Here is a 23,973-nt window from a genome sequence, read left to right on the forward strand (position 1 = left end):
AAAAGGTGTTTTTTGGCCTTGGTGACTGATGCCAAAACAAAGTGGCAGTATTTGATGACTTCTGACAGAGAATGGGCTGGTCAGATTGACACCAGTACTCTTTACTGGGATCGGTCAAATACTGAGCTGTGATGATGCCTGTAGTGACGTTCTGGCAACACTACCAGACACCGTCCTGACCAGAGCCTCCTGAGAAACCGAAAAAGATCGAGTGTGTCTACAAACACACATTTGGTGTTTTTTTCCCCCCATTTTTTTTTTTATCATGTTAAATCTTTGAGGTGTTTTTTTATTCACTTTGTAAAATAATTTTGAGGGGTTTGGAGGGTGTTTTTATTTTCTAATAGTTTTGAGTTTTTTGAGTGTCTTCCTTTCTATTTTTTTAAATTATGTTGAGGTTTGAGGGTGTGTTTTTTTTTCTTATGTTATAATTTCGAGGGTTTTTTTGGGTGCTTTTTTCTATTTTTGACATAGTTTTAATTTAGTTGTTTTTTTTATCATTGATCATTTTCAGGTGATTTTGTTAATAATATGGGGGATTTTTTGTGGGTTTTATTTCTGTTTTTTTTATATAATTTGTGGTTTGGGTTGTTTGTTAATTTTTTCCTAACAATTTTGAATTTTGGGGGTTGTTTTTTTAATTTTTTAAAAATAATTCTGAGCTTTTTAAGCTTTTTTTTTTTAATCTAATTTATTCTAATTAAAAAGGATTTGGCGTGTTTTGATTGTTTTGTAAGACTTTTCTGCGCTGGGTACTGTTACTGCACTGGTACTTAAAGTACACTTCTCCAATAATACTAACTTAACTTTTACTTCACTAACATTTTCAATCCAGGACTTTTACTTGTAGCAGACTATTCTCACTGAGTGGTATTAGTTATTATACTTACATAAAGGGTCTGAATACTTATTGTAACTACTTGTTTTGTCTGTTATACTGTTATGTTAAGGAGAAAAATACCTTTTGTATTAGACTGTCCTCTAGAGAGGAGGTTTTCACGATAAGCCTCTGCACAATCCCTGCCACATTTGTTTCTATTTATTTGTTTTTATTATATATTGTGTGCAAATAAAATTCAAAATTAAACTTCTGTGGACCAGAGGACAGGAAGTCAGAGAAGCGAGACTGAATACTGATTAGACTCCAGCAGCAGAGAGGGACAGATACTTACGCAACCCGAGGACACTGGCCCCAGGTGCAGCGCTGATAGTCTGGCTTGATGTACGTCTCCACCCCGTCCTCCATCACACAGCTCACAGTGCGTGTCACCACGTAAGCACACCAGTTCCTGTGAAGGCACAAACACGAACACAGGAGGAAATGACAAGTGAATAACTGAGTGATGAATGGAAGTTTACTGTAAGTTCAGAGGCAGGCGTTGGCCCAAACATAGCAGCCCTCTGACACACACACACACACACACACACACACACACACACACACACACACACACACACACACACACACACATACTCTCGCACTTACTTTTCAGGCAAAAAAAAACTTTGCAAAAATAATAATCGAAAATCTGTTTGACTGAGAGGCTCCGCTGTGAGTTTCCAGATCGATATCTCACTGAGATTATTATTATTATTCTGTACAACATTCAAGAGAAATTGTCCGCTGGTGCAAAATGTCAGATCGGTTCAGGATAACTGCATGAGTCCAACAATGGCTGCTATTGTACGCCTCTCTCTCACACACACAAACACATACACACACTGCATATCCATGTTAAAAACTAACATTGCTTACATTCATTTCACACAGTTGGAAAACCAAAATATGGAGTTAAAAGCAGCTGCACAGACTGTGAAGAGTCGTTAGTGTTAAATGTAAAATACATAACATGCGGATGAACACATGAATCTAAACCTCCTCTTATGCAGGAGGTTTCATTTTAGGGGTCGACAGATTATCATCCTGGCCAGTTACCATCATATTTGGCATTTGACAATTATCTGTATCAGCGTTTTATTTTTATCTTATTTTTTATTTCTACTTTATTTTAATTTCATCTTATCAACGATAAAATTGATCAAAGAAAATGTCAGCATTGGAGGAACTTTTGCTTTGTAAAACTTCAGGGAGCTATTTTTATTTATCCATCTTTTAAATGAAATTTTCATTTGACTTAATAAAAAAAAAGCTGCTGAAAACTTTCTGTTTATGATGTCGAAATGAAATGTGCAGGGCGTTGCCTCCAACACTGTATTGAGTTTTCTTTATACATCCAAAAGCTCATAGCTGCTAAATGCTCCACTGCTTGTGGCTAACTGTGATTGTGAGTGTTTAAAGGGGTTTTATTAAAAACAAAAACAAAAAAAAAAAAAAACAATAAAAAAGCATTTGGGCTCGATTTCTTTTAAAAACATAGGGAGAAGGAAATTACCAAAAAAAAAGGAAAAAAAAGCAAGGAATTAGTAAAGAGAACAAAAAATACTAAAAAATGAGCAAAAACATAAAAAATAAAAATAAATAAATAAAACAAAAAAAGGAAAGTAAACAATAACAAAAACCAAAACAAACAAGGAAATGACCTTAAAAGAAAGCTAATGAAAATGCTAACAATTCTATTTGAAAAAAATACAAATCTATAATTATGAATATAGTTCTCTGAATTTTTTTTCTCAAGCTTTTTTAAAAAATATTTTCTAAAATCACAGTCAGTGCAATTTGCAGGACATTTCTTACCAAGTCGCTTATTGGCTTTTTTTTTCAGGTTTCAAAGAGTTAATAAAAAATTATAACAGCTTTAAAGTTACTTCAGTTTCAAACTTAGTATCCGATTCTTAACTTTCACTCTAATATTAAAATAACTCCAAGATGATTCCACAAAAGAAAAATGTCCTCATAAACATGTCTTAAAAGTCAAACTCCAAAGGGACAGAATTAAACACACACTTCCCCGTCTGCATGTAACTCACTTTGTCCTCCCCCTCTGACCTCCCTCCACCCTCACATATCTCACTTGATAACAACTGCAGATAGATTTAAGACACAGACGTCCTTCAGTCGCTTTCTATCATCATTTTCATATTACCCAGAATCCCCGTCCACTGCTATTTCCTCTGTGGTTATTATGGCCAATTAGTGTCAGTCAGATTCATCGCAGCTCAGCTCTGAGGGGTCTGCAGATAAAAGCTGGAGCGCACAAGGAGTTCCTTCATGCTGGAGAGTCAATCAGCAGCTTTCCTCACATTGTCTTTCTATGTCTCTTTATGTCTGTCTCCATGTCTGTCACTCTGTGTCTCCCTCTGTAGAACTCAGTCTTAAGTTTTTCAGCTGCTTGTCCATGTGGATTTGTCCCTTCCCGTCTCACTCTTCCTCTCACTCTTTGATATCAGCCCTGTGGACCTGCCTTCAGGGACAATATTCAAAACCGGGGACCCTTGTGCTGTGAGATAACAGTGCTAATCACGACACCACCGTCCCACCTAAAATCCTATAAACATCCCAGAAATGTCCTAAAATCCTAGAAAATGTCCTGAAGTCCTTGAAACATCCTTAAATCCTAGAAATGCCTTGAAATCCTATAAATGTCCTAGAATCCTAGAAATCTCCTTTCATCCTACAAACATCCTAAAATCCTAGAAATGTCCTAAAATCTTAGAAATGTCTAGAAATTCTGCAAAAATCCTAAAATCCTAGAACCATCCTAAAATCCTAGAAATGTACTTATATCCCAAAAATGTCCTTAAATCCAAGAATTGCCCTTAAATCCCAGAAACATCCTTGATCCCAAGAATTGCCCTAAACGTCCTAGAATCCTAGAAATCTCCTTACATCCTACAAGCATCCTAAAATCCTAGAAATTTCCTAAAATCCTAGAAATGTCCTAAAATCCTATAAATGACCTAAAATCCGGGCCTCAAGTCCAGGGCCAATACCAATACGTTTTTTAGTAGTTAACCCTTTGAAACCTGGATTGACATCACTTTTATTGCGCTGTGCTCTTGTGACTTTCAGTATTTAAACCTTTGAACCCAAATTGGTGTGATTTCTTTCAAAGAAAAAAAATGTAACAAACTTGCCATGAAATGTCCTACATATTGCAAGCAAATTTTAAATATTGAAAAACATGTTTTTAAAAGCTTGGGGAAAAAATGTCAAGAAAACTGTGTTTTAATTATCATAATTATACATTTAAAATCATTTTAAGTACTTTATTTGTTAGGGTTAGTTGGTTTATTGTTTGACCTGTCTTTCTTTTTTTTAACTTTTTAACTTTTAACCAATAATCAATATATGGAGGTGATATGCATTTACAAAAAAAATGAAAATCTTTGTCAATATTTAGAATTTGGAATAAAACAAACTCCAACACAAAACTTTGTTTAAATGCCTTTGGCAAATGTTAAACCAAAACTGAAACGTTCATCATCATATACAGCAAGTTCCCAGTAGCTTTTTTTTATTAAGTCTAGTGAAAATGTAAATAAAATTAGCTTCCTGAGGTTTTACAGATTAAAAATGTCTCCCATGCTGTTACTTTCCTTGCACTTTTTAAGTGTTTAATTTTATCAGTAATCTTTAAAATAAATTGCCAATAGAGATAATCTGCAAAATGCCAAATATCAGCCCTGATAATTGGCCAGGTTGATAATCCGTCGACCCCTCTTCTGTTTATTATCTCCATCTCTTGACAACCCTTTCCACTTATATTCTTTCTTCCTGTGTGACTCCCCTTCTCCCTGGTTCCCCCTACACTGGTCCTCCCCGTTCATTCCTGAGCTGGTCTGACTGACAGAAAGACTTCATCATGTGTGGATCCTCCCCTCTACCTCGTGACCCCCTGTTCCTGTTGCTACTGTACGTGAAGTGAACAGATCTAATGAAGTGTCAGACTCAACAGTCCACCATCTTATTACTTATTGCAGTATTCACACATTTGTCAGCTGATACTTCACATGAAATAAATGTACAGAAATGCCAGAGATGTTTGAGGTAATGTAAGCTGGGCTTAGACTGCATAAGTCTAAAATCCTGACTGACGGGGAAATCAGGTCGCATCATTAGAAGAAACTTAAAGTTATGTAATGGTGAGCATTCATAAACTGACAAGGCTCAATAATCACAGTTAATACCCTATAGCAGGGATACCCAACTTATGGCCTGCAAGCCAAATCTGGCCACTCATCGGGTGCTGGGTGGCCCCCAAACCATTTTCTTATTCACAATGAAAATAAAGTGATTCACATTGTGAATTGTTTTTGTACTTAAAGTATACATAAGGTGCCAGAGTGCATAAAACAGCATCAAAATAGAGCTTGTTTGTTAAAAAAAAGAAAAGAAAAATAAATGCCAGTGGAGGTTCTCCCTCAACCCCCTGACAGAGGTCCTAGCTAAGACCTTCATGTCCTAAAATCCTAGAAATGTCCCAAAAACCTAGAAAAGTCCTGAAATTCCAGAAATGTCCTAAAATATTAGAACTGCACTAAAACCCTCCTGAATACTATAAATGTCCTTAAAATCCCTGCAATGTCCTAAAATCCTAGAAATGTTAGAAAATGTCCTGCAAACCTAGATACATCCTGAAATCCTAGAAATGTCCCAAAATCTAATAAATGTCATAAAACATTACAACAGTGCTAAAATCCTTGAAACGCCCTTAAATATTAGAAATGTCCAAATATCATTAAGACTTCCCAAAATTCTAGAAATGTCCTGTCATCCTAGGAATGTCCTGAAATCTTACAAATGTCCTTAAATCCTACAAATTTCATGAAGTCTAACAAACCTTCTAAAAACCCAGGAATGTCCTAAAATCCTAGAAATGTCCTAAAATCCTACAATTATCTTGACATCCTTCAAATGTTCTAAAATCCTAGAAACATCACGAATTCCAAGAGTCATCCTTTCATCCTAAAAGTGTCCTAAAACCTGGAAACCATCCTAAAATCCAAGAAAAGCCCCTCAAATCTGTGATTAGAGAGAGGACCATTGGAGCTTCGTCTTCCATGCCTGATGCAACCCGATTTCTAAAGCGGTTCGAATTTTAAAACTCCTGTACCCAGCTGGCAGTGGACGTCAGAAGGACATCAGAAAGACGTTGGACTATCACGTTGGACAGATGTTAAATTGTGGTTGGAATGACAATCAAGATGATTATATTTCAAATGAGTAATGACGTTATAATCTTATGTGTGGACGTTTTGTCAGTGCTAGGTTTTGGTCTCCAGACCTCACCACTAAATGTCATTATTCTATGTCAAGTCGACGTTGGCACAGAACCATTTGAAAGACGTTGGATTTTGGTTACTCAACAGAACAATTTAAAAGCAACAAAGTTAAATGTCATCTGTCGTCAGTATTCTACACCAAACTAACGTTGGCATGAAAGGTTGTCCAGACACTGAACTTTGGTTACAAGACGTCACAATCTAAATTCAACCGTCAACGTCTGAGAACTACAGCTGGGAAAGCACTTGCAAGTTTTAAGTTTGTTTTTTCAAATCTAAAATCCCAGAGGAAAAGGAAATTCAAAATATTTTGTCTTTGTCCAGCTTATTTCCCCCATACATTTTTAACCATTTTTTCATACTTCTTTAATATCTCCTGAGAAACAGCTTCCCTCTTACGCGAAACCATCTTTTTTCTAAACCTAACCATGTAGTTTTGGTGCAACTGTGACGTTTCACAGCTTACTAAGTACATGTTTAAATCTGTGTTAACGGTTGTGTGTGTGATTCTGTTGTCCAGCTGTAGGGGTGCTTACTTAAGAAGTGCTCCCCTGGCTTATATTAGAGGGAATACGAACCTACATGGTCATATATTTGGATGACCACTAGAAGCACTCTTTTGAAAAACCCAATGATGTATTTCCATAAGTCAAGTAATGAGAAAGGTAAGAAGTTTACTTTAAACAATGACATAGCCTAACTTTACAGTAATTTATCAGGAGAATTCAAAGAATGCTTTACAATTATTGCTTTTTTCCATTTTCACAATGCAGAGAATCGGAAGCTCTTTTCCTCTCTGACTGCACCGATCTTTATTTGTCTGAAACAATCCGCTCTTCAGATAACAGTAAGGTCCAAAAGAAATATGACTGACTGATATTTATTGCGTTCATGAGAATGAGATAGATGAAGGAACACTCTGGAGACGTAATGCTCCCGGCCATGGCTGTTGCTGGCACTGAGGCGTAAAAACACAGGAGTATGGATTACAGAAAAACATTGTGTGCAGAAAAATGCACCAAAAAAAACGTAAATGTAGCTCATTTTGCACTTTCACAGTGTATCGTGTTACTCTGAGCTGATTTGAAATTTTATTTGGTGGGAGGGTTCAGCTCAGCCTGGAGTCACGCTCGAGCGAAGCATCAGTGAAAGTCATTTGGCTGAAACCAGCCTAGTGTTCATGCATCCAAACAGTTCTGCAACTTGCCTTCCAAAGATCTGCGGTTCTGCATCCGCATGGACTCCTCCAGCTATGCATTGTGCTCCTCTGCGGTTTGTTACGTTGTATTTAAAATGTTTCTATCAGAGCCTCGGAGCACCGGTGACTCACAGCGAAACTCTGTCCCCATGCATCAGCCAAACGCAGCATGTGTTTCCAGAGACTTGCGGTCCATCGCAGTGATTCTTATTGCATTACGCCGCGCAGCGGTTTGCTGGGTTATCTGCGGTTTGTTATACTGCGCTGTGTATGTTGGACTCAAAGTTTCTGAGAGAAAAGGGGAATCTAACATCTCCATCAGGAGCTGGAGCAACACAGGAGGGATAGACGGCATGTAAAATGAGACAGTGGTGATAAATCTAAACGGCTGTGTAGTCCCGCCGTGTTGTTTTTTTGTCAATGTGATTCAGTGGATCGCCACTGCCAATCTATTATCCTGCACGCTGACTCCCGGGGTCACACACACAGCAGATAAAGCATGGAGCTGGCAGCATTCACACTCTATCTGCGCTGACAGAGAACAGCCACTGCGCTTTATATAAATAAACTTCACTGTGTCTCTTTTTTTCACTACTGAGCAGACACAGATGTGGACACACACACACACACACACACACAGATACTGTATATACACGCACAAACACTCCAAACACCCACACTTTATGTACTGTACACACTCCCTCCCCCTGATGGTGCATTTTCCATGTTTCCATCTTGGGCTTCTCCTTTCAGTGCATAAGAGGAGCTTTTATATTTGTAGGAGGATGACTAAGTGTTAGTGTAGCACTGAAAGAGTGTGTGGGTGTGTGTTTGTGTGTGTGTGTATGTGTGGGTCGGTGTGTCGGGTCTGGCATTCACAAAGACAGCACAGGGAGTTTGTTCATGTGTGCCTGCATACAAGTGTTCTGTGGCATGAATGACACCTTCAAACTTTTCAGCAAAAACCCACGGGCCTTTCTCTCTCTCTCTGTAACCAGCGTGAAGTGAAGCATTCCTAACAGTAATCCTATAAAGTCCCATTAATCCAAATGGCCTCTGAGAAATTGCCAAGATGAAAGTCCACTAACTAGACTTGGCATGTTTTCCATGAGTGTAAAATACAATTACAAGCACACACACACACGCACACAGCCAAAAAGACACGCAAATACACACAAATATAATAAGGATGTGATGCTAACTTGCTGATTTTTCCACTTTGCCTCAACATATAGCTTTATAAACTGCTGCCAAGTAAACATGGATATGACAAAATGATCAGGGTGGACTTTCATTCATTCATTCATTCATTCCTTATCCCCAACCGCTTGTCCTTGTAAAGGTCACAGGTGGGCTGAAGCCAATCCCAGCTGTCATTGGGCAGAAGGCGGGGTACACCCTGGACAGGTCGCCAGACTATTGCAGGGCCGACACATATAGACAGACAACCTTTCACACTCACAGTCACACCTAAGGACAATTTAGAGTCACCAATCAACCTGAGCTGCATGTCTTTGGACTGCGGGAGGAAGCCGGAGACCCCGGAGAGAACCCACGCAGACACGGGGAGAACATGCAAACTCCGCACAGAAGGGCCCCCGCCCAGGGGATCCTCTTGCCGTGAGGCAACAGTGCTAACCACGAAGCCACCGTGCCGCCCTCAGGGTGGACAATACAGTATATTGATATTATTGATACTGATTATATTGATATTTTGATATAACATGCCATATAACATGTCATTTTTTATATTTTACAGGATCCCCCACACTCCCCCACTGAGGTCCTAGCTAAGCCCCTAATAACCAAAAATCCACAAACATCCTAAAATCAGAGAAATGCCCTTAAATCCTATGTCCTAAAATCCTACAAATGTCCTAAGATCTTTCCCATGTGTATTAAATACAATACAAGCATATATATATATACAGTATGTATACACACACACACACATTCAGGAGTCCAATTGTTGGAGCAATTTGAAGTCAAGTGCGAAGCGGTCTGGATGAGAGTCAGCACCTCCAAGTCTGAAGGCATGGTTCTCTGCCAGAAAATGGTTAATTGCCCTCTCTGGAAAGAGTTACTGCCCCAAACGAAGGCTTTCAAATCTCAAAGTCTTGTTCAAGAATGAAGGTAGAACTGAACATGAGATGGCGGTTTGGTGCAGCGTCCGCAATGATGCTGGCGTGGCACTGCTGTCATGGTGGTGAAGGAGCTGAGCCAAAAGACAAAGCTTTGGAATTACTGGTCCGGTGGCGTCATAACTCTCACCTACAGTCATGAGCTTTGGGTAGTGAGTGAAAGAATGAGATTGTGGATACAAGCTGCAAAAACGAGCCTCCTCCATAGGGTGTCTAGGCTCAGCCTTAGAGCGAGGGTGAGTCTTCTGTTTCCCTTCAATGGCACATTCAGCAGCTAATCGCCCTGTTTCCTTCACTGTACCAGCACCACAGGAAAACACTGCATATAAACAGGCCAATCCTGCACATATTACTGTTTATGACTACAATATGTATTTGTAGAGTGTTTATCAGACTGCAGCAGATAAAGACAAAATGTCAAACTCCAGCACAGTGCTTTCTTTTAGATTTGGACTTTGACATTGTTCAGATCTGAGTGACTCATGCTGTGCAACCAATCACTGTTTACAGAACTTGATTTCAGATTCTGATGGAGATCCCAGAGATACTAAATATGTACGGAGTACTGGGGGTATAGTTTGGCCTGTTCTGCTCTTTATCAGAGGAGGGAGAGTTAATCAGGTTTGGATTGGCAAACCAACCAGTTAGTCCTCATCTTTATAGTCTTCTCTCTTGTAAGATCAAAGATTTTTTTAGCAGAAGTGTTGTCTTACATCATGTTACAGTTTTACAAGTGGCGAGACTTATATGAAGTCTGAGGGCCCTGACACACCAGACCAACTGCTGGCCATCTGTGGGTGTAATGAGGCGTCTTGAATCCGTCCTGTCAGTCTTGGCACAGACAACTGCCACTTGCTGGTACTAGGGATGGGGATCGATACCCGTTTCTATTGAGGCCCCAGTTCTGCTTTTTTCAAAACCTGCAAATTGATCATGTTTGAGCTAATCAATACTGCTAACAAGTCCCATGGGTCTTATAGCATAACTTTACTGCTTGAGTTGAGTTATTTAAATCCAATCACGGTCTGCATACATCGACTGTCCAATAAAGTTTTAAACCAAGCGAAGACGAACACAACCTCCATGGCTGAGCACATCAACACAGTGCATCAAATTAAACCTAAATCTAGTACCTTTGACTGTCCTTGTGTTGAAACAAACAAACAAACAAAAAAACTCAGACACTGGCACCATCTTGATCATCATCCACTCACAGTAGAAGTGGGAAGCACACCCAAACTTTGTAGCAAGTCCCATCAGTTAAAAATAGTAATGCAACGTTGAAATGCATGTTGAAATCGGCAGGATAAGAGCTAATTAGCTAAATGAACAGGCTCCATAAGGTTTTGTTCAAGGTCGGATCAGTAAAAGGACTACTAGGCAAAGGTAAATAAAACGTGGTCATGATGTGATCAAATGTAACATCAACATCTTACAATTCATCATTTAAACTACTAGGATTTTATAAACTAAATATTTAAATCTAAATATTAAAAAAAAAAGTTGCTTTGCCTTTCCACCAAATAATAGCGTATTGGTAGTGCTATCGATAAGGACTCGGATTGTTAAGGAGTCTTGATGATGGTATCAGTATCAATAAAAATTAAAATTAGCTGGTACTGCAGAACATATGCTCCAGTTGGTTGTAGTTTTTGTGGTGTGTTCAAGTGTAACTTTTCGGCCGAGACACAGGCGACCTTTGTCACCACTGGTTCTTTGATGATTGGTTTGGCAAATCCACATCTGGTTGACTTCCTCAATATGATGAAGTGCAGTCAGTCAACACCTGCGGGTGTTCCCAGGATATTTCAGTTTGGGAGCAGCTGGCAGTGTGGCTGACTCCCCACTCTGCCTGGCAGTGTGTGTCACACTGCCAGGCAGAGTGGGAGAGTGGGAGAGTGGGAGTGGGAGTGGGAGTGATCCAGGGGGTTTTCCAGCCTGCACCATGGCGTGTGCACAGAGCTGTGATGCGTCTGATCAGACCTGCCTGTTTCGGAGTGCTATAAAGTCCGGGTGCCTGCAGAACATGAGGCCTCACTGCCTGATCTTCCTCCATCTGTTTTGAGGAACGGATGGGTGAAGAGTCAAAGGGCTGACTCACCAGTCTGACTCGTGGGATCAGATTGTGCTGAAAAGATGAAGATAAAAAGATACAGGATGTTGCTCATGGGTGAGCCACTTTGTTCAGGAGAATTTGCTGGTAAAAAAGGTGGAAGTGAGTTTTTTATGGTGCTGTGCTGACTAACTTCTATGATGCAGTGTTGCAAACGGTGCATGATACTTGTGGACTTTTGGTGGAGATGTGGAGTACATGCTGGGAAACTGCGTCAGGTTGTTGAGCCTGCTCTGCTTTGTCCCAGTCCAGTCGTTAGCCCGCTGTTTAGATCTGGTTGTTACCTTGGTTAGTTTGACAAAACTGTGTGACCACTGAGCTTAGTATAGTATTGCTGCAGCTCAGGATGTGAATGTCACTTCTCTGTGATTGCTTTTCTGGCACTAACAGCTCTTGTAGCACCTGCTACATCATGCCCTCAGGAACATAGCCATAGCAACATGTGACCTAGAAAAGCCGAAAAGTGTTTACATTGCAGTTTGGTGAAATATAGCTTTTTTAAATCACCTGAAATATGATAAAAGGCATAAAAACTTTTTTTGCAATAAACAGGAGTTTTTTTCTAAATTGACGTGTTTCCATTAGGTGTATTTTCTATTCACAATCTGAGCAATTTAAGCGTTAATGAAAATCCGCCTAGTGATGACCGAATTCAAAGATGAGTTTGGTCTGAATTAGGGGGCCAGAAGCTGAGGGATAAAAAGCAAAGAACATGGGACTCTCCCCAGGAGACCAGTGTTTGGAACCGTGTGAACTCTGAGTGAACCCCCACCTCCTAACCTTAACCCTGGAGGCCTTTGCACACTGAGTCTGATTTTTTTAAACGCATTTCTTTTAATCCGTCATCTGAAAAAACTCACATGCTGAGTTTGATGTCTTTTATTGTTCCACTTATTGTGAAAATGGCCCTGATGCTGCCCACATGCCAAGAGTAAAGACAAGACGTCACAAAACAGACACGGGCAGTGAGTGAATAATAAGGGCTTCTTCAGTCTCTACCTGTGGCAATTCTCAAAGCCCATGTGCAATTTCAGGTTGATTGGGCAACCCATCGAGGAGAAAAATGGGTACAGACTGACAAACAGACAGATGGACGGGCTGACAAAGTTTTCTTCATTTAACAGAAGGACGTCGATCTAGTAAAAGTCGCACTGAATTCTGATGCGGGTCACATGACTGTTCAGACTGAGGTCACATTTCAAAAATCAGATCTGTATCTGACTTGGAACCACATATGAAAGAGGCCCAGATCTAATTTGAAAACGATCAGATTCCATGTGATTGGTGCTGTTCACACTGGCATTAAACAATCACATCTGGGTCACACACACAGATTGTATATAAAGATGGCCAATGCACCCCTACTTACCCCCGAGATACAGACATCACCATCTTGTGATGGTGATGTCATTGAGGGCTGTGGGGGAGTTCCCGCCAAAACACCCATCCGACCAATCACGAGCAGCCACAATGAATGTGATTGCACACATTAACTGTCGCATCTGTCAATAATGGCAGAAAAGCCCCCTTTTTGTAGAACTAAATTGAATAACTAATTAAAGCCGAACTTATCATAAAAACAAACACTTGAGCAAACATCAGGGTCATGAGAACTGCCTTCAGTAACAGAAACCATCTTTGGGAGACATTTATTTGGAGTGTACTTTGAGTTTTTAGTTTGGCCTGTGTACCATTCACTAACATGGAGGGGAGGGCTTTATGACCTATAATGCAGTCTGACACCAGGGGGCGATACAGATTGAAAAGCTACACTTTGGGGGAGCTGTCATGTTGTCCATCTTTATATAGAGTCTATGGTCACATATGAAGGCAAAAAAATCAGATTTGGGCCCACAGTGTGAACGTGTTAATATGGACACATGATGAAACGTGCAGTCAAGGAAACACAACACTAAAAAGTGTGACTTATCTCTCCAGAACTCCAAATAAGAGAATATTGGCACACAAAGTAGGATTAGCAAATCAGGAGCTGTTTGACTTTGAACATTTGAAAAAGCAAACCCAGACTGACTTACAAATAAGCACAGGAAGACAGTCTCAACACTATTACACACATGTTAATGAACATAAACACATTTTGTCCTTCTCTCACAGACACACACATACACACACACACACACACACACACACACACACAGTAACAGTGTTTTCATGACTTCTCTGCCAGCCACCGAGCAGTGAAACCTCCATCCTGACGTCTTATTTTTTATTTATTGAGCCATAACTCAGCATGAGTGGAACTCTTGCACCTGTCTGAGCATCACTTTATCCCCCAATAAATTTCACCTCCTTATAAAACAGCACACAGAAACCTCACAGCCGAGCAGGAAGCCGCGGTCTGACATCTCGTCCCACACGCAAAATTTTATCCAACAGCGTCTCTGCATGAGCCTGCAGAGGAGGACGGTGGAAAAGTCACTGACTGAAGTGACACAGAGTGAGTGGGAGGAAGGAGGAATGAAAGAAAGAAAGGGGAGCTGAGGTTTACTACTTTAACAAAGAAATCACTTGGCGGCGCCTATTGTTGTGGGATCTTTCATTTAGCTTCAAGGGAAGGCGTGGATGGCGCCCTGAATGAGTGGATGGAAGGGGGGGTGTGTCTCTGCTTTTGAACTGTGTTACAGAGGTCAAGCACCCCTCCGACGTCCTTGTAAAGGTATACCCCTGTACACACACCGCAAAGCACACAGACTGTCACACACGACAACACACACACTCGAGTGCACTCAGTCATGCTCGAGTGGTCGCACGCCGACAGACAAACACAAAGGCAGACACACACATTCTTCTAGTCTCTCTGCACTGTCTTAAAAGTGGAGTTTTACTCACACACACACCATTTTTCCCTTTGGACCTGCTCCAGCATTAAGGGACAGCGTGACTGTGTAAACTCAGCTCTGATTGTTTAGCCTGGCGGTCACGAAGATATATAGAGAATGTCGGCGATACTGCCATTTGCTTTAGCATTATTGCTCCGATATGTCAACGTTCAGAGGGCCGCAGGACTTTTTTTGTGGCTCACTTGAATTTTAACCATTTATGGAAACGTGTGCATTCGAGACATAAGCCCTCTCAAAGCCCTTAAAATTGTTGGTGCCCCAAAATAGCACAGGCCATTTATGCAGGTAAAACTTAATTAGCTGCTCAGAAGTTCACTATTTCAAAGTCTTGTCATTTGGTTTCATGTATTGTTTAAGTTAACCCTTTGAAACCTGAGAAAACTGATTTCTTTAAAAAAAAAAAAAAAAAACACTGGGAGAAGAAAATAAGCAACGCAAGGAGAAATGACCCAAAGTTGAGAAAGTCAAGAAATTTGTAAAAGTACAAAAAAAAATTACCTAAAAATTAGAAATAAATAAATAATAATAATAATCATATAAAATAAAATGCGCATAAATTATAAAAAAGATTAAATAAATAAAATTTTTAAAAAATTAATAAAAAGTAAAAAGGAAGACAAAAGAAAATGGAAAAAATATTATTTTTTTTAGAATTTCAAGAAATTCTGCTACATAATTTTAAATTTGTAATTACGATAGCTACAATTATTGTAGTTATAACGAATTTCTTGCAATTTCTGAAACATTTCTTACTAAGTTGCTCATTACATACAACTAAATACAACTAAATTCCTTGTTCAAAGGTTTAAATGCTTGTGAAAGGCGTCTAAAAGCAGCACAATAAAAAGTGATGTCACTCCAGGTTTCAAAGGGTTAAGAGGAGGTGTATAGTTGGAGTTGTTGATGTGTGGTGGGATGGGGTGAATGTTGGGAAGGGGTCCAAATCTCTATAGTTTTCCGTAAGTTTATCTAAACAAGGTAAAGAAAGCTTTCTGGAATGAACTGCATGCTGGGAACTATGGTAATTAAGTTACAATGGCTGAGACCGGAAAGAATCTCTTTTCCCACATTCACATTACCATATCGAATGAGATCTATTTACTGGCCTAATTAGCAGAGAGTGGAGAACCACACAGATGAAGTGAATGTGGATCCTCTCTGAGGTCAATCCGGTCACAGTCTAATCTCCTGGCGACATACAGTCGCATTCTGGCATGCTATCATTATTGTAGTGACCACGCTTGTTCACAATCACACAGTAAATTGTGGAAGATAAATAATGCTGTCACAGCTTTTGCATAATTGCTTCTTTGAAAATAATTCGTAAAGAAACGACTCCTGCACTGGAACCAGTGCTCTGCGGTTATTATTAAAGGAAGCTTAAAGATACACTTTGCAGGATTTCACTAAAAAAACAATAAATAGACAAAAGCAATCCCTCTAAATCATCATGAATAACTAGACCCAAATGGGATTTTCAGTTTTCACACTTTTCAGCGATCCATAATGAAAATCTGCAGAATTTGGGGGAATGATTTTTTGCTTGTCATCTGACATAAACTGTGAGATTGTATCAATCTTATAAATCCAGTGCAGCTACACTGTGTGACATTGATCTAATAAACTACATCAAGATTGATGCACGCAGATTATGATGACAACGGCAACTGAAACATAGGCTATAACATATGTCAACTGATTGTCAATACGCAAGATCAAAGCTTCACCAGTGTGCGTCATCCCTCTACGTCCCTGTCGTGGTAAAAGAAAAATGAAACAAACATGAATCCAGCCCTTGTTATAGTGTGATTTATGTGTGTCAAAAAATGTCTGAGGAGGAAAATGTGGACGAGGTTGTGGTTAGGGAAAAGAGGCCAACTTGGCACGCCAATTTTGCAACGAGAGCTTGGAGTATTTATTAGCATCTACCCACATTTAGCAGTGTGGCGCTGATCAGTGCATGCTGCATTTCTATTGGTTGGTCAATATACAACAGCAGCCACACAGTGTTAGGGTCATCCCAAATGTCTAAAAATGTCAAAATTTTGGGGTGTCAGGTGGCTCGGTGCATAAAGCAGGTGCCCCATGAATGAAGGCAGTGTCCTTGCTGTAGCAGCCACGGGTTCGATTCCAGCTTGCCTTTGCTGCATGTCATCCCCTCTCTCTCTCCCTATCACACTATCAATCTTCTGTCCTATCTAATAAAGGCAAAAATGCCAAAAAAACAATCTTTAAAAATGTCAGAATTTTATATCAGGCCTTTTATCGCATGTCATGATATCCATCACTGAACCGCTCTCACTGTGCAATGTAGGACAACGGTTTTACAGCCACAACCAAATATGTCAACACGTTTTGTTCATGATGGTCATCTTTCATGAGCAACTTGCAACCAACAGAAAGCAATGAAAGTCACGGACACAGTTCCAAAACAATGTCAGTATTACAAGGTGAAATGCCAATCTGAGGCTGGCTATATTTTGAACCATCAAAGTTTAAACACAGTAACTAACAATGGTGCATCTTTAATTACTGACAATTATTCTGTCTTTGTGCCCAGATGGCCTAAACCCACTGCACCATCAAGGGTAGCTCCGTAGATATTCTATCAACCTAAAACACTGATGTACAATTTATTCCATGAGTTCACTAAACATCAAACAAAAGCAATAAAATGTGTTGCATTAAGTCTCTCCTCTCTCCTTCTCTGTGCCGCTGCCTGCATGTCCGCAGCTCTTTGTACCAAAGAGCAGCATGTAAGTCATGAGCACTCACCATGCAGCAAATTCTGGGGACCCAAACATCTGCAGATGTACACTACACGCTGACAAGCAGAAAATAAACAAGAGCCGACTGATTGACTTAAAGCAATCTGGGTAAAATGAGGGGTCTCTGACTGATGTTTCGAATCTTTGAGTTTATACTACAAACCAAAAAGCAGCATGTAAGTCAAGAGCACTCACTCCACAGCAAAATCAGGGGACCAAAACGCCTCCAGAAGTACACTACAAAGCACTCTGACTTGCGAAAAAACCCCAAACCAGACTGCTCATCTTGAAATAATCTCAGTTGACTGAGAGTGAGGGGCAGCCCTAGATTATGCAGAAGCATACAGATTTTTTTTCATGCTGTTACCTAATTTATTTGGCTTGTCCACGTATTTTTGCCCATTATTGAGCTAATGGCCCCAGAATACAGTGTTTGTTTCTGTGGCTTTTGTGCTTTTCCTGTTACAAACCACAAAGCAGTAGGCCATAAAAAAACAACTGAACTCCAGTAACGTGTGATAGCACTAATGTAAAGAAAACCACGAGCGAGAAAGACATTGAAGAAGCGCGCTCTGTATCTAATCCAATCCACCCTCCAGTGGTGATGTAACATTTTGTCCTTCATACTGTCCATAAGCCTAAACAGATCAGCAGTCCACCTGCATCCAGCCGCTCTTTCCTCTCTTCCTGCGCCGCCGTCTGGAGCTGGCGGGATGACGTGCTGCTCTGACATTTTGGCAGGAGATGTGTCGGACAGCTCGGGGTCCTCCTGAGCCTGCTGTAAGACCCTGCTGGATGTCTCCACTTCATTCAGCAGCCTTTATCACTTATGGAATACTTCACACATCTGTCAAAACAGATCAATTGAGTTCAAACGGATGTCAGAGGGGCAAACCGCAATGCCACGGGCCAGCGCATTCTTCCCCCCGATGCGTCACTTTGTGTGTCCGTGTGGTTTATTTTTGTGAGTGTGTGCGTGTATGTGTGTGTGTGTGTGTGTGTGTGTGTGTGTGTACGTCACAGGCCAGCCATACAGACTCCTTCATAGCTTACTGGTTTCAGCAGGGGAAAGGCATTTAAGGACCCAGGCCCTATCTTCTGTTCCACTGTCAGTCTGTCTTTTCTCCTGTCGTGTTGCTCCTCCCCACCTCCTTACTCCTTCATTCTCTCCTGTCACGCCTGCTCGCCTTCTCTCTCCTCTCAACAGATCTTCTGTTTCTTTTCTCCCTCTACAGTTTCTTGTCTTATTTTCTTGTTTTTCCTCTCACCCTCTCTCCTTCAGATATTTTATCTTTTTCCCTCTCCTCTAATTACATATCCTTATCATGACTTTTTATCCTTATTTCCATTTTTTTTAAAAATGTTTTCCATCTTTTGCCCTGTGCCAAACTCTTTGTATGCCTCCTTCTTTATGTCATTCACAGTATCCAACAGTTCAGCTCCATCATACACCAAAGAGACCAACCATTCATGTGTCATCACCGAGCAGCAACATCCAGAGCTGAAAAATGAAGCTAACGTACAAGTGCCAAAAACTGACGTTCCTCTAACAGCCATTAGAGGCTGGCTCCAAAAGTTAGCCAATCTCCATAGACCTCCATGTTAAAATGGTCAACTTAACAGTTGAAATAAACATGTTTACAGCCTGGCAGAAAAACGGTTTTGGTTTGTGTAGCTAATTTCATCATTCATGACAACTGTTCCAGGATTGAATTTTTAAATAACTCGCCCATTTAAAGTTATGTATAATTAAGGGTGCAGCATCACCCAGGATTTCTATCTTGCATGTGCGTTGCGGAACGGTTCAGCTGTGGTTTTTTTCACTGTTCCCTCATCCGGCAACTCCCACTGGTTGCGGTTTGAGTCCGACATGGTGCAGCACTGCCGGTTCAGCTGGATTGGCGAGACCGAGGAGTTCCCGCTGAATTACAGAGTCGCGCATTTATATCAGTACAGAAGAAGAAGTAATAACTCCATTCACTCCCATAACTCCCAATATGGCCATTTCCTTTCTATGGTTGTCCTTATATAAAGGATGTGTCTATAGTGTCAGTGGTGATCTCCGAAAACCTCTGATCTGAATACAGGCCTGGATCTGCTCATTGTGACGTTTTGTCGATGTAGTTACGTGACACACGATCAGACGTTAACAAGGGGTGTTTTATTCTGAAAGTTAAGCGTATGTTTTAATGTTTTGTCGCTGTCTAATTTCCTGTCTGTCCTCTGCTTAATTGATGCAAAGTGCTCTGGCGTCCGGCAAAAACAGAAGCCTTGCATGACTGAGTCGCAAGGATCCGGACAGATGGAGCTAAGACAGAGTCGATTCGAATCGCAGCGGAGCCAGTGGAACATAACACATAGACTAGAGTGTAATCTATTTGCTCCGTCTGCCGTGACGAAGCGGAGCCGGACCAAACACGGATCAGGTGGAAATTAGGGGTCAGAAGTCTAATATTCAGTTTTCTGTAAAGTACATTTTGTTTCAATAGTTTAAAGACTGTTTTATAAGCATTATCATGAGCACTGTCATAGTAAACCAAAGCTGTACTACATAGCTTGGCTAGCTCGAATAGGGATAAAATGATTTAATTGTGCAGTTTCTAGGCCTTTCAAATGTGGTCGGACCGACTGGATCAAATCCAGACAGTAAAATTAGTCATTTTGCATCAGTTGTGAAGCTACATAAAAAATTATCCACCAACCTACAGATGTTTTTTTCACCATGTACATGAATTAAAAAGTTGTGACAGATGTAATTACTCTTTCTGGCCACTATGAAAATTAGCTTCAAAGCACAACGCACTTCCTGGGACCCTGTGCCATACCCTAGGCTTAAACACAGGAGTCCATAAACCAGTGGGTGACATCACGGCGGCTATGTCCGATATTTAATACACTCTGGGCTCATCAGTCAGGCAGCAGCCGCACACTGAGCTCTGATGTGGAGAGAAACCTGACAGAAGCTCATATTGCAGATCCCAGAAGCCTGGCCTGCCTTACACACACACACACACACACACACACACACACACACACACACTAAGTACAAACACATGCAGGCATGCAGACAGACACATACCATATGTGAGAGATGGACTCTGTCATTCATTCTCCCTTTTATTCATACACACACACACACACACATTCTCAGCCATTCATTTTACCAAACATCCTTACTCCTTCATTTCCACGCACACGAACAAGTCGCACATGTGTCCGCAGAGGTGAGGGGGGCGTCCAACAGGCAGAAGCTCAATTACATGCTAATAACACACCACGGGGCTGCAACAGCACAATAAAAACACGCATGTGTTGGCTCACTGACAGCATTAACAGCTTTATGAGCAGGGACCCCAACAGACATCTCTAAAATTTACGAGAGACTATCAATCAGCCACTTCTAAGATCAAAATGATTTCCTCACCGTTCCATAAAAGAGGCCAAGATGGCAGTTTAGGAATCCTAAATCTGAATCACTCAATTTCAAATTCCAACACTATACACTATCAGTCTTCTGGATTAATGACGTCCAAAGTTCATCTTCCCTGCAGCTCATTACTCCCTGTAGAGTCCACTCACATTTACTTGCCAAAATGATGAATTCCCCTCCAACAAGGCTGAAGCTGCAAGAAACTCCAGGCCCCATGAAAACTCCTCACTCGGGGCCCTGAAACAGTAAATATCTATAATCCCTGTAAGCCCTGTCCAGCTCTGGCCCCCGGACTCATCACATCCCGCCACCCAGCCATCACCCCGCACTCACAGAGGGCCCCTGTGGTGTCACCAATGACATCTTTCCTCTGAAAATAACAATTTACACTTTTTGTACTTCTGCATGCAATGGTATTTTCACAATATGTCCTCAAAAAGTGACATTCATAAAGAAAATGATCAACATTGAGATGATTTTGCCATATTCTGCCTCCTATGTAAGTTTTTTTTTTTTTTTTTTTTTTGATTTTTGGTGCTGGTATTTTTATCTCAAATAATTTACAAATGTATTATTTTATTTCTATTAATGATCTATTATTTGAGTGAGTTTATGTGGCATTAAATAAAGTGCACATTCTAGTAAAACACTTAACACCTGCAACCCCATTTTTTTTGGTTGTTTGTTTGTTTTGACTGATTGAAACCTTGATCGACATCAGTTTTCTTGTGCTGTATTCAGATGCCATTTATAAGCTGTATGACCCTTTTAAAACTGAGAATTTATTTTTTAATTTAGAGATCAAATTGCAAAAATATTTCAAATATTTCAATATTTCAAAAAGAGGGGAGGGTTTTTTAGAAAAATATCCATAAAAAGGGTAAAATGTCCAGAAAACTACATTTATGATTATAACAATTTTATACCTAAAAAAAAATAGAATAAAATATTTTTTAAAAATACATTTCCACTTCCTTGTTGTTGTTTTTACTTGTTTAATTATATAATTAGAATTTTGAACTATATTTATAATAATCAGAATTGATATGTTTTTTTTTACAGAATTATTTTAATATCTAGGCATTTTTTTCAAATCAATCACTTTTATTTATGTATTTTTAAATTTCCAGTTTTTGTTTGTTTGTTAATTTTCAAGTATTTTTTTTTTTTAACTAATTTCATGCTTATATCTGGGCTATTTCTTCTAAAGTTGCTCATTGCCTGCTTCCTATGTTTAAAAAAAATAAACAAATAAAAAATTCAAGCCCAGGTTCCAAAGGGTTAACTGAATATTGATTGCAGATTCCAGTTTTACAAAAGTGCTGATTTCCTCATTTTACCTGTATTTGGACTGATGTCTCTTTAAAACGATTAACCCTTTGAAACCTAAGCAAATTGTTTTGATTTTCTTTCAAAAACATAGCAGGGAGGCAATAACCTACTTAACTCATTGCCTTTTTTCTACGTTGTTGAAAGAAGTCGCACCAGTGTGCTCAGAGTTCAACGGTTTTCATGTTTTTCTTTTTTCAAATAACAATGACTCCATTAATGAATCAATCATTTATTTTACCAATAATCAATTAAAGAAAGTGTTGCAGTTTGCAGCCCTAATCTGAATGCAGCACAAGTAAAATGATGTTGATCCAGATTTCAAAGGGTTAATCGATCAGGTGTTTCAGCCCTACTCTAGCTAGCAGGGAATGTTCCCACAGTATTGGCTGACATTACCTGCAAGTTGCAACAATGTTTTAAAGAGAACATTTTAACTTAATTTTCAAAGAACGTTTTAGGGATGTTTATCATTGCAAAAAATGTTCCCATAAGGTTAAGTGCTGACAAAGATGTAATGTTATAACTGCAACATGCTGAGGATGTTTAGGGGATGTTGAGAAGTGACAGATCATAGACTGTTCTCTTATAAAACATTCCCACAAAGTTACATGAGAACAAAGAAAAACATTTCAAAGCAACATTCAGAGGTTATTTAGGCCTTAAATTACTTAACTTTTATTGTTTTTTAAGAAAATGAAATGTGATATGTAAACAAAAAATATTATGTTTATAGATAATGTTGCTCTAACCAGCCAAAAAAAAGCTAGCTGGGACACTATTTTGTATTTTTGTTATGAACGAGCCACTGGCAGACCCTACAGGACCCGTGACGGTCCGCGGAGCTCATTTTGGGAACCACAGGCGCAGTTGAAGTACCCTGACCGTCATAATGGATTTCATAGCAAAGTTTATCCTATGAAAGTTGGGAACAGCATCTCTTCTCCATTTCTGCCACAAAGCCACCAAACGGTGAACAGGTCGCAGGTGAAAACGTGTCCGCACGTGCGATTCCGTACCTGTGTCTGCTGGCCGCTCTCTGTCCCGACTGAATACTGGACTCGGCGTATCCCAGACCCGAGCAAACCCGGGCCAGCGTGAAGGCCAGCAGGTAAAACAGCGTCTCCATCCTCGTGTCCGCGGTGCGTCAAATGTAAACTAATGTCATTTAGTTCCAAAGTTGATCCTTTAAAAAATAAAACGTCTCCCGGTTGTGCGACTGTGTGTCTTCAGTGACGCGCTGTCGGTAAATGAAGATGGAGCTCCATGACTTCACAGGGTGATCCAGTCCCGCAAACCCCGCACGGTCCAGTCAAGTGCATTTCAGACGGTGAAGTGAAGCGGAGCGCTGTGACTGCTGCTGAAGAGCCGAGCAGCAACGAAACTTTCCTGTCACACATCCAGCAGCGCGCTCTCTCCCTCCCTCTGTCTCTTTCTCTCCGTTTCTTCCTCTCTCTCCCTCCCTCTGTCTCTTTCTCTCCGTTTCTTTCTCTCTCTCCCTCCCTCTGTCTCTTTCTCTCCGTTTCTTTCTCTCTCTCCCTCCCTCACATGTACATTTTCTCTCTGTTGCTCTTGAAATAGCCCACAACTCAGCTCCATTCAGCTGAATCTGAAACTGGTATTTCAACATTATGGCCCCAAAAAGTGGCATTCATAACGGAAACAAAATTATTTATGTATACATAATATACACATATATTTATGTATGTATGTATGTATTTATGCATTTATTATGCAAGTATTTTTTTCTCAAATAATTTGTTGATTTATTATTTCATTTCTATTAATGACTTATTTGAGCGACATGTGATAAGTGACATGCATGTTCTCATAAAACTCATATCAGAGCTGCAACTAAAAATCATTTCATTACCAGTTCATCCATTTTGTTTTTGTTGTTTGTTGTAATTACTTGTTGGCTTATTTGACCCTTTGAAACCTGGATCATCA

The 23,973-nt window shown here is 40.0% G+C and overlaps 1 protein-coding gene across 1 annotated transcript in view; it reads right to left on the reverse strand.

Moving 5' to 3' along the window:
* The window catches only part of emilin1a (elastin microfibril interfacer 1a), a 41,068-nt gene extending 17,611 nt beyond the window's left edge, over positions 1–23,457 (reverse strand). The window contains exons 1-2 of the mRNA XM_042503256.1: positions 23,043–23,457; positions 1,173–1,289 (exon numbers count right to left, since the gene is read on the reverse strand). Coding sequence (XP_042359190.1) covers positions 1,173–1,289; positions 23,043–23,152 — 227 coding nt within the window. The 5' untranslated portion in view covers positions 23,153–23,457. The remainder of the gene's footprint in view (positions 1–1,172; positions 1,290–23,042) is intronic.
* Between the last annotated feature and the right edge of the window lie 516 nt (positions 23,458–23,973).

Source organism: Plectropomus leopardus, chromosome 16, assembly GCF_008729295.1.
Source record: "Plectropomus leopardus isolate mb chromosome 16, YSFRI_Pleo_2.0, whole genome shotgun sequence".
NCBI lineage: Eukaryota > Metazoa > Chordata > Actinopteri > Perciformes > Serranidae > Plectropomus > Plectropomus leopardus.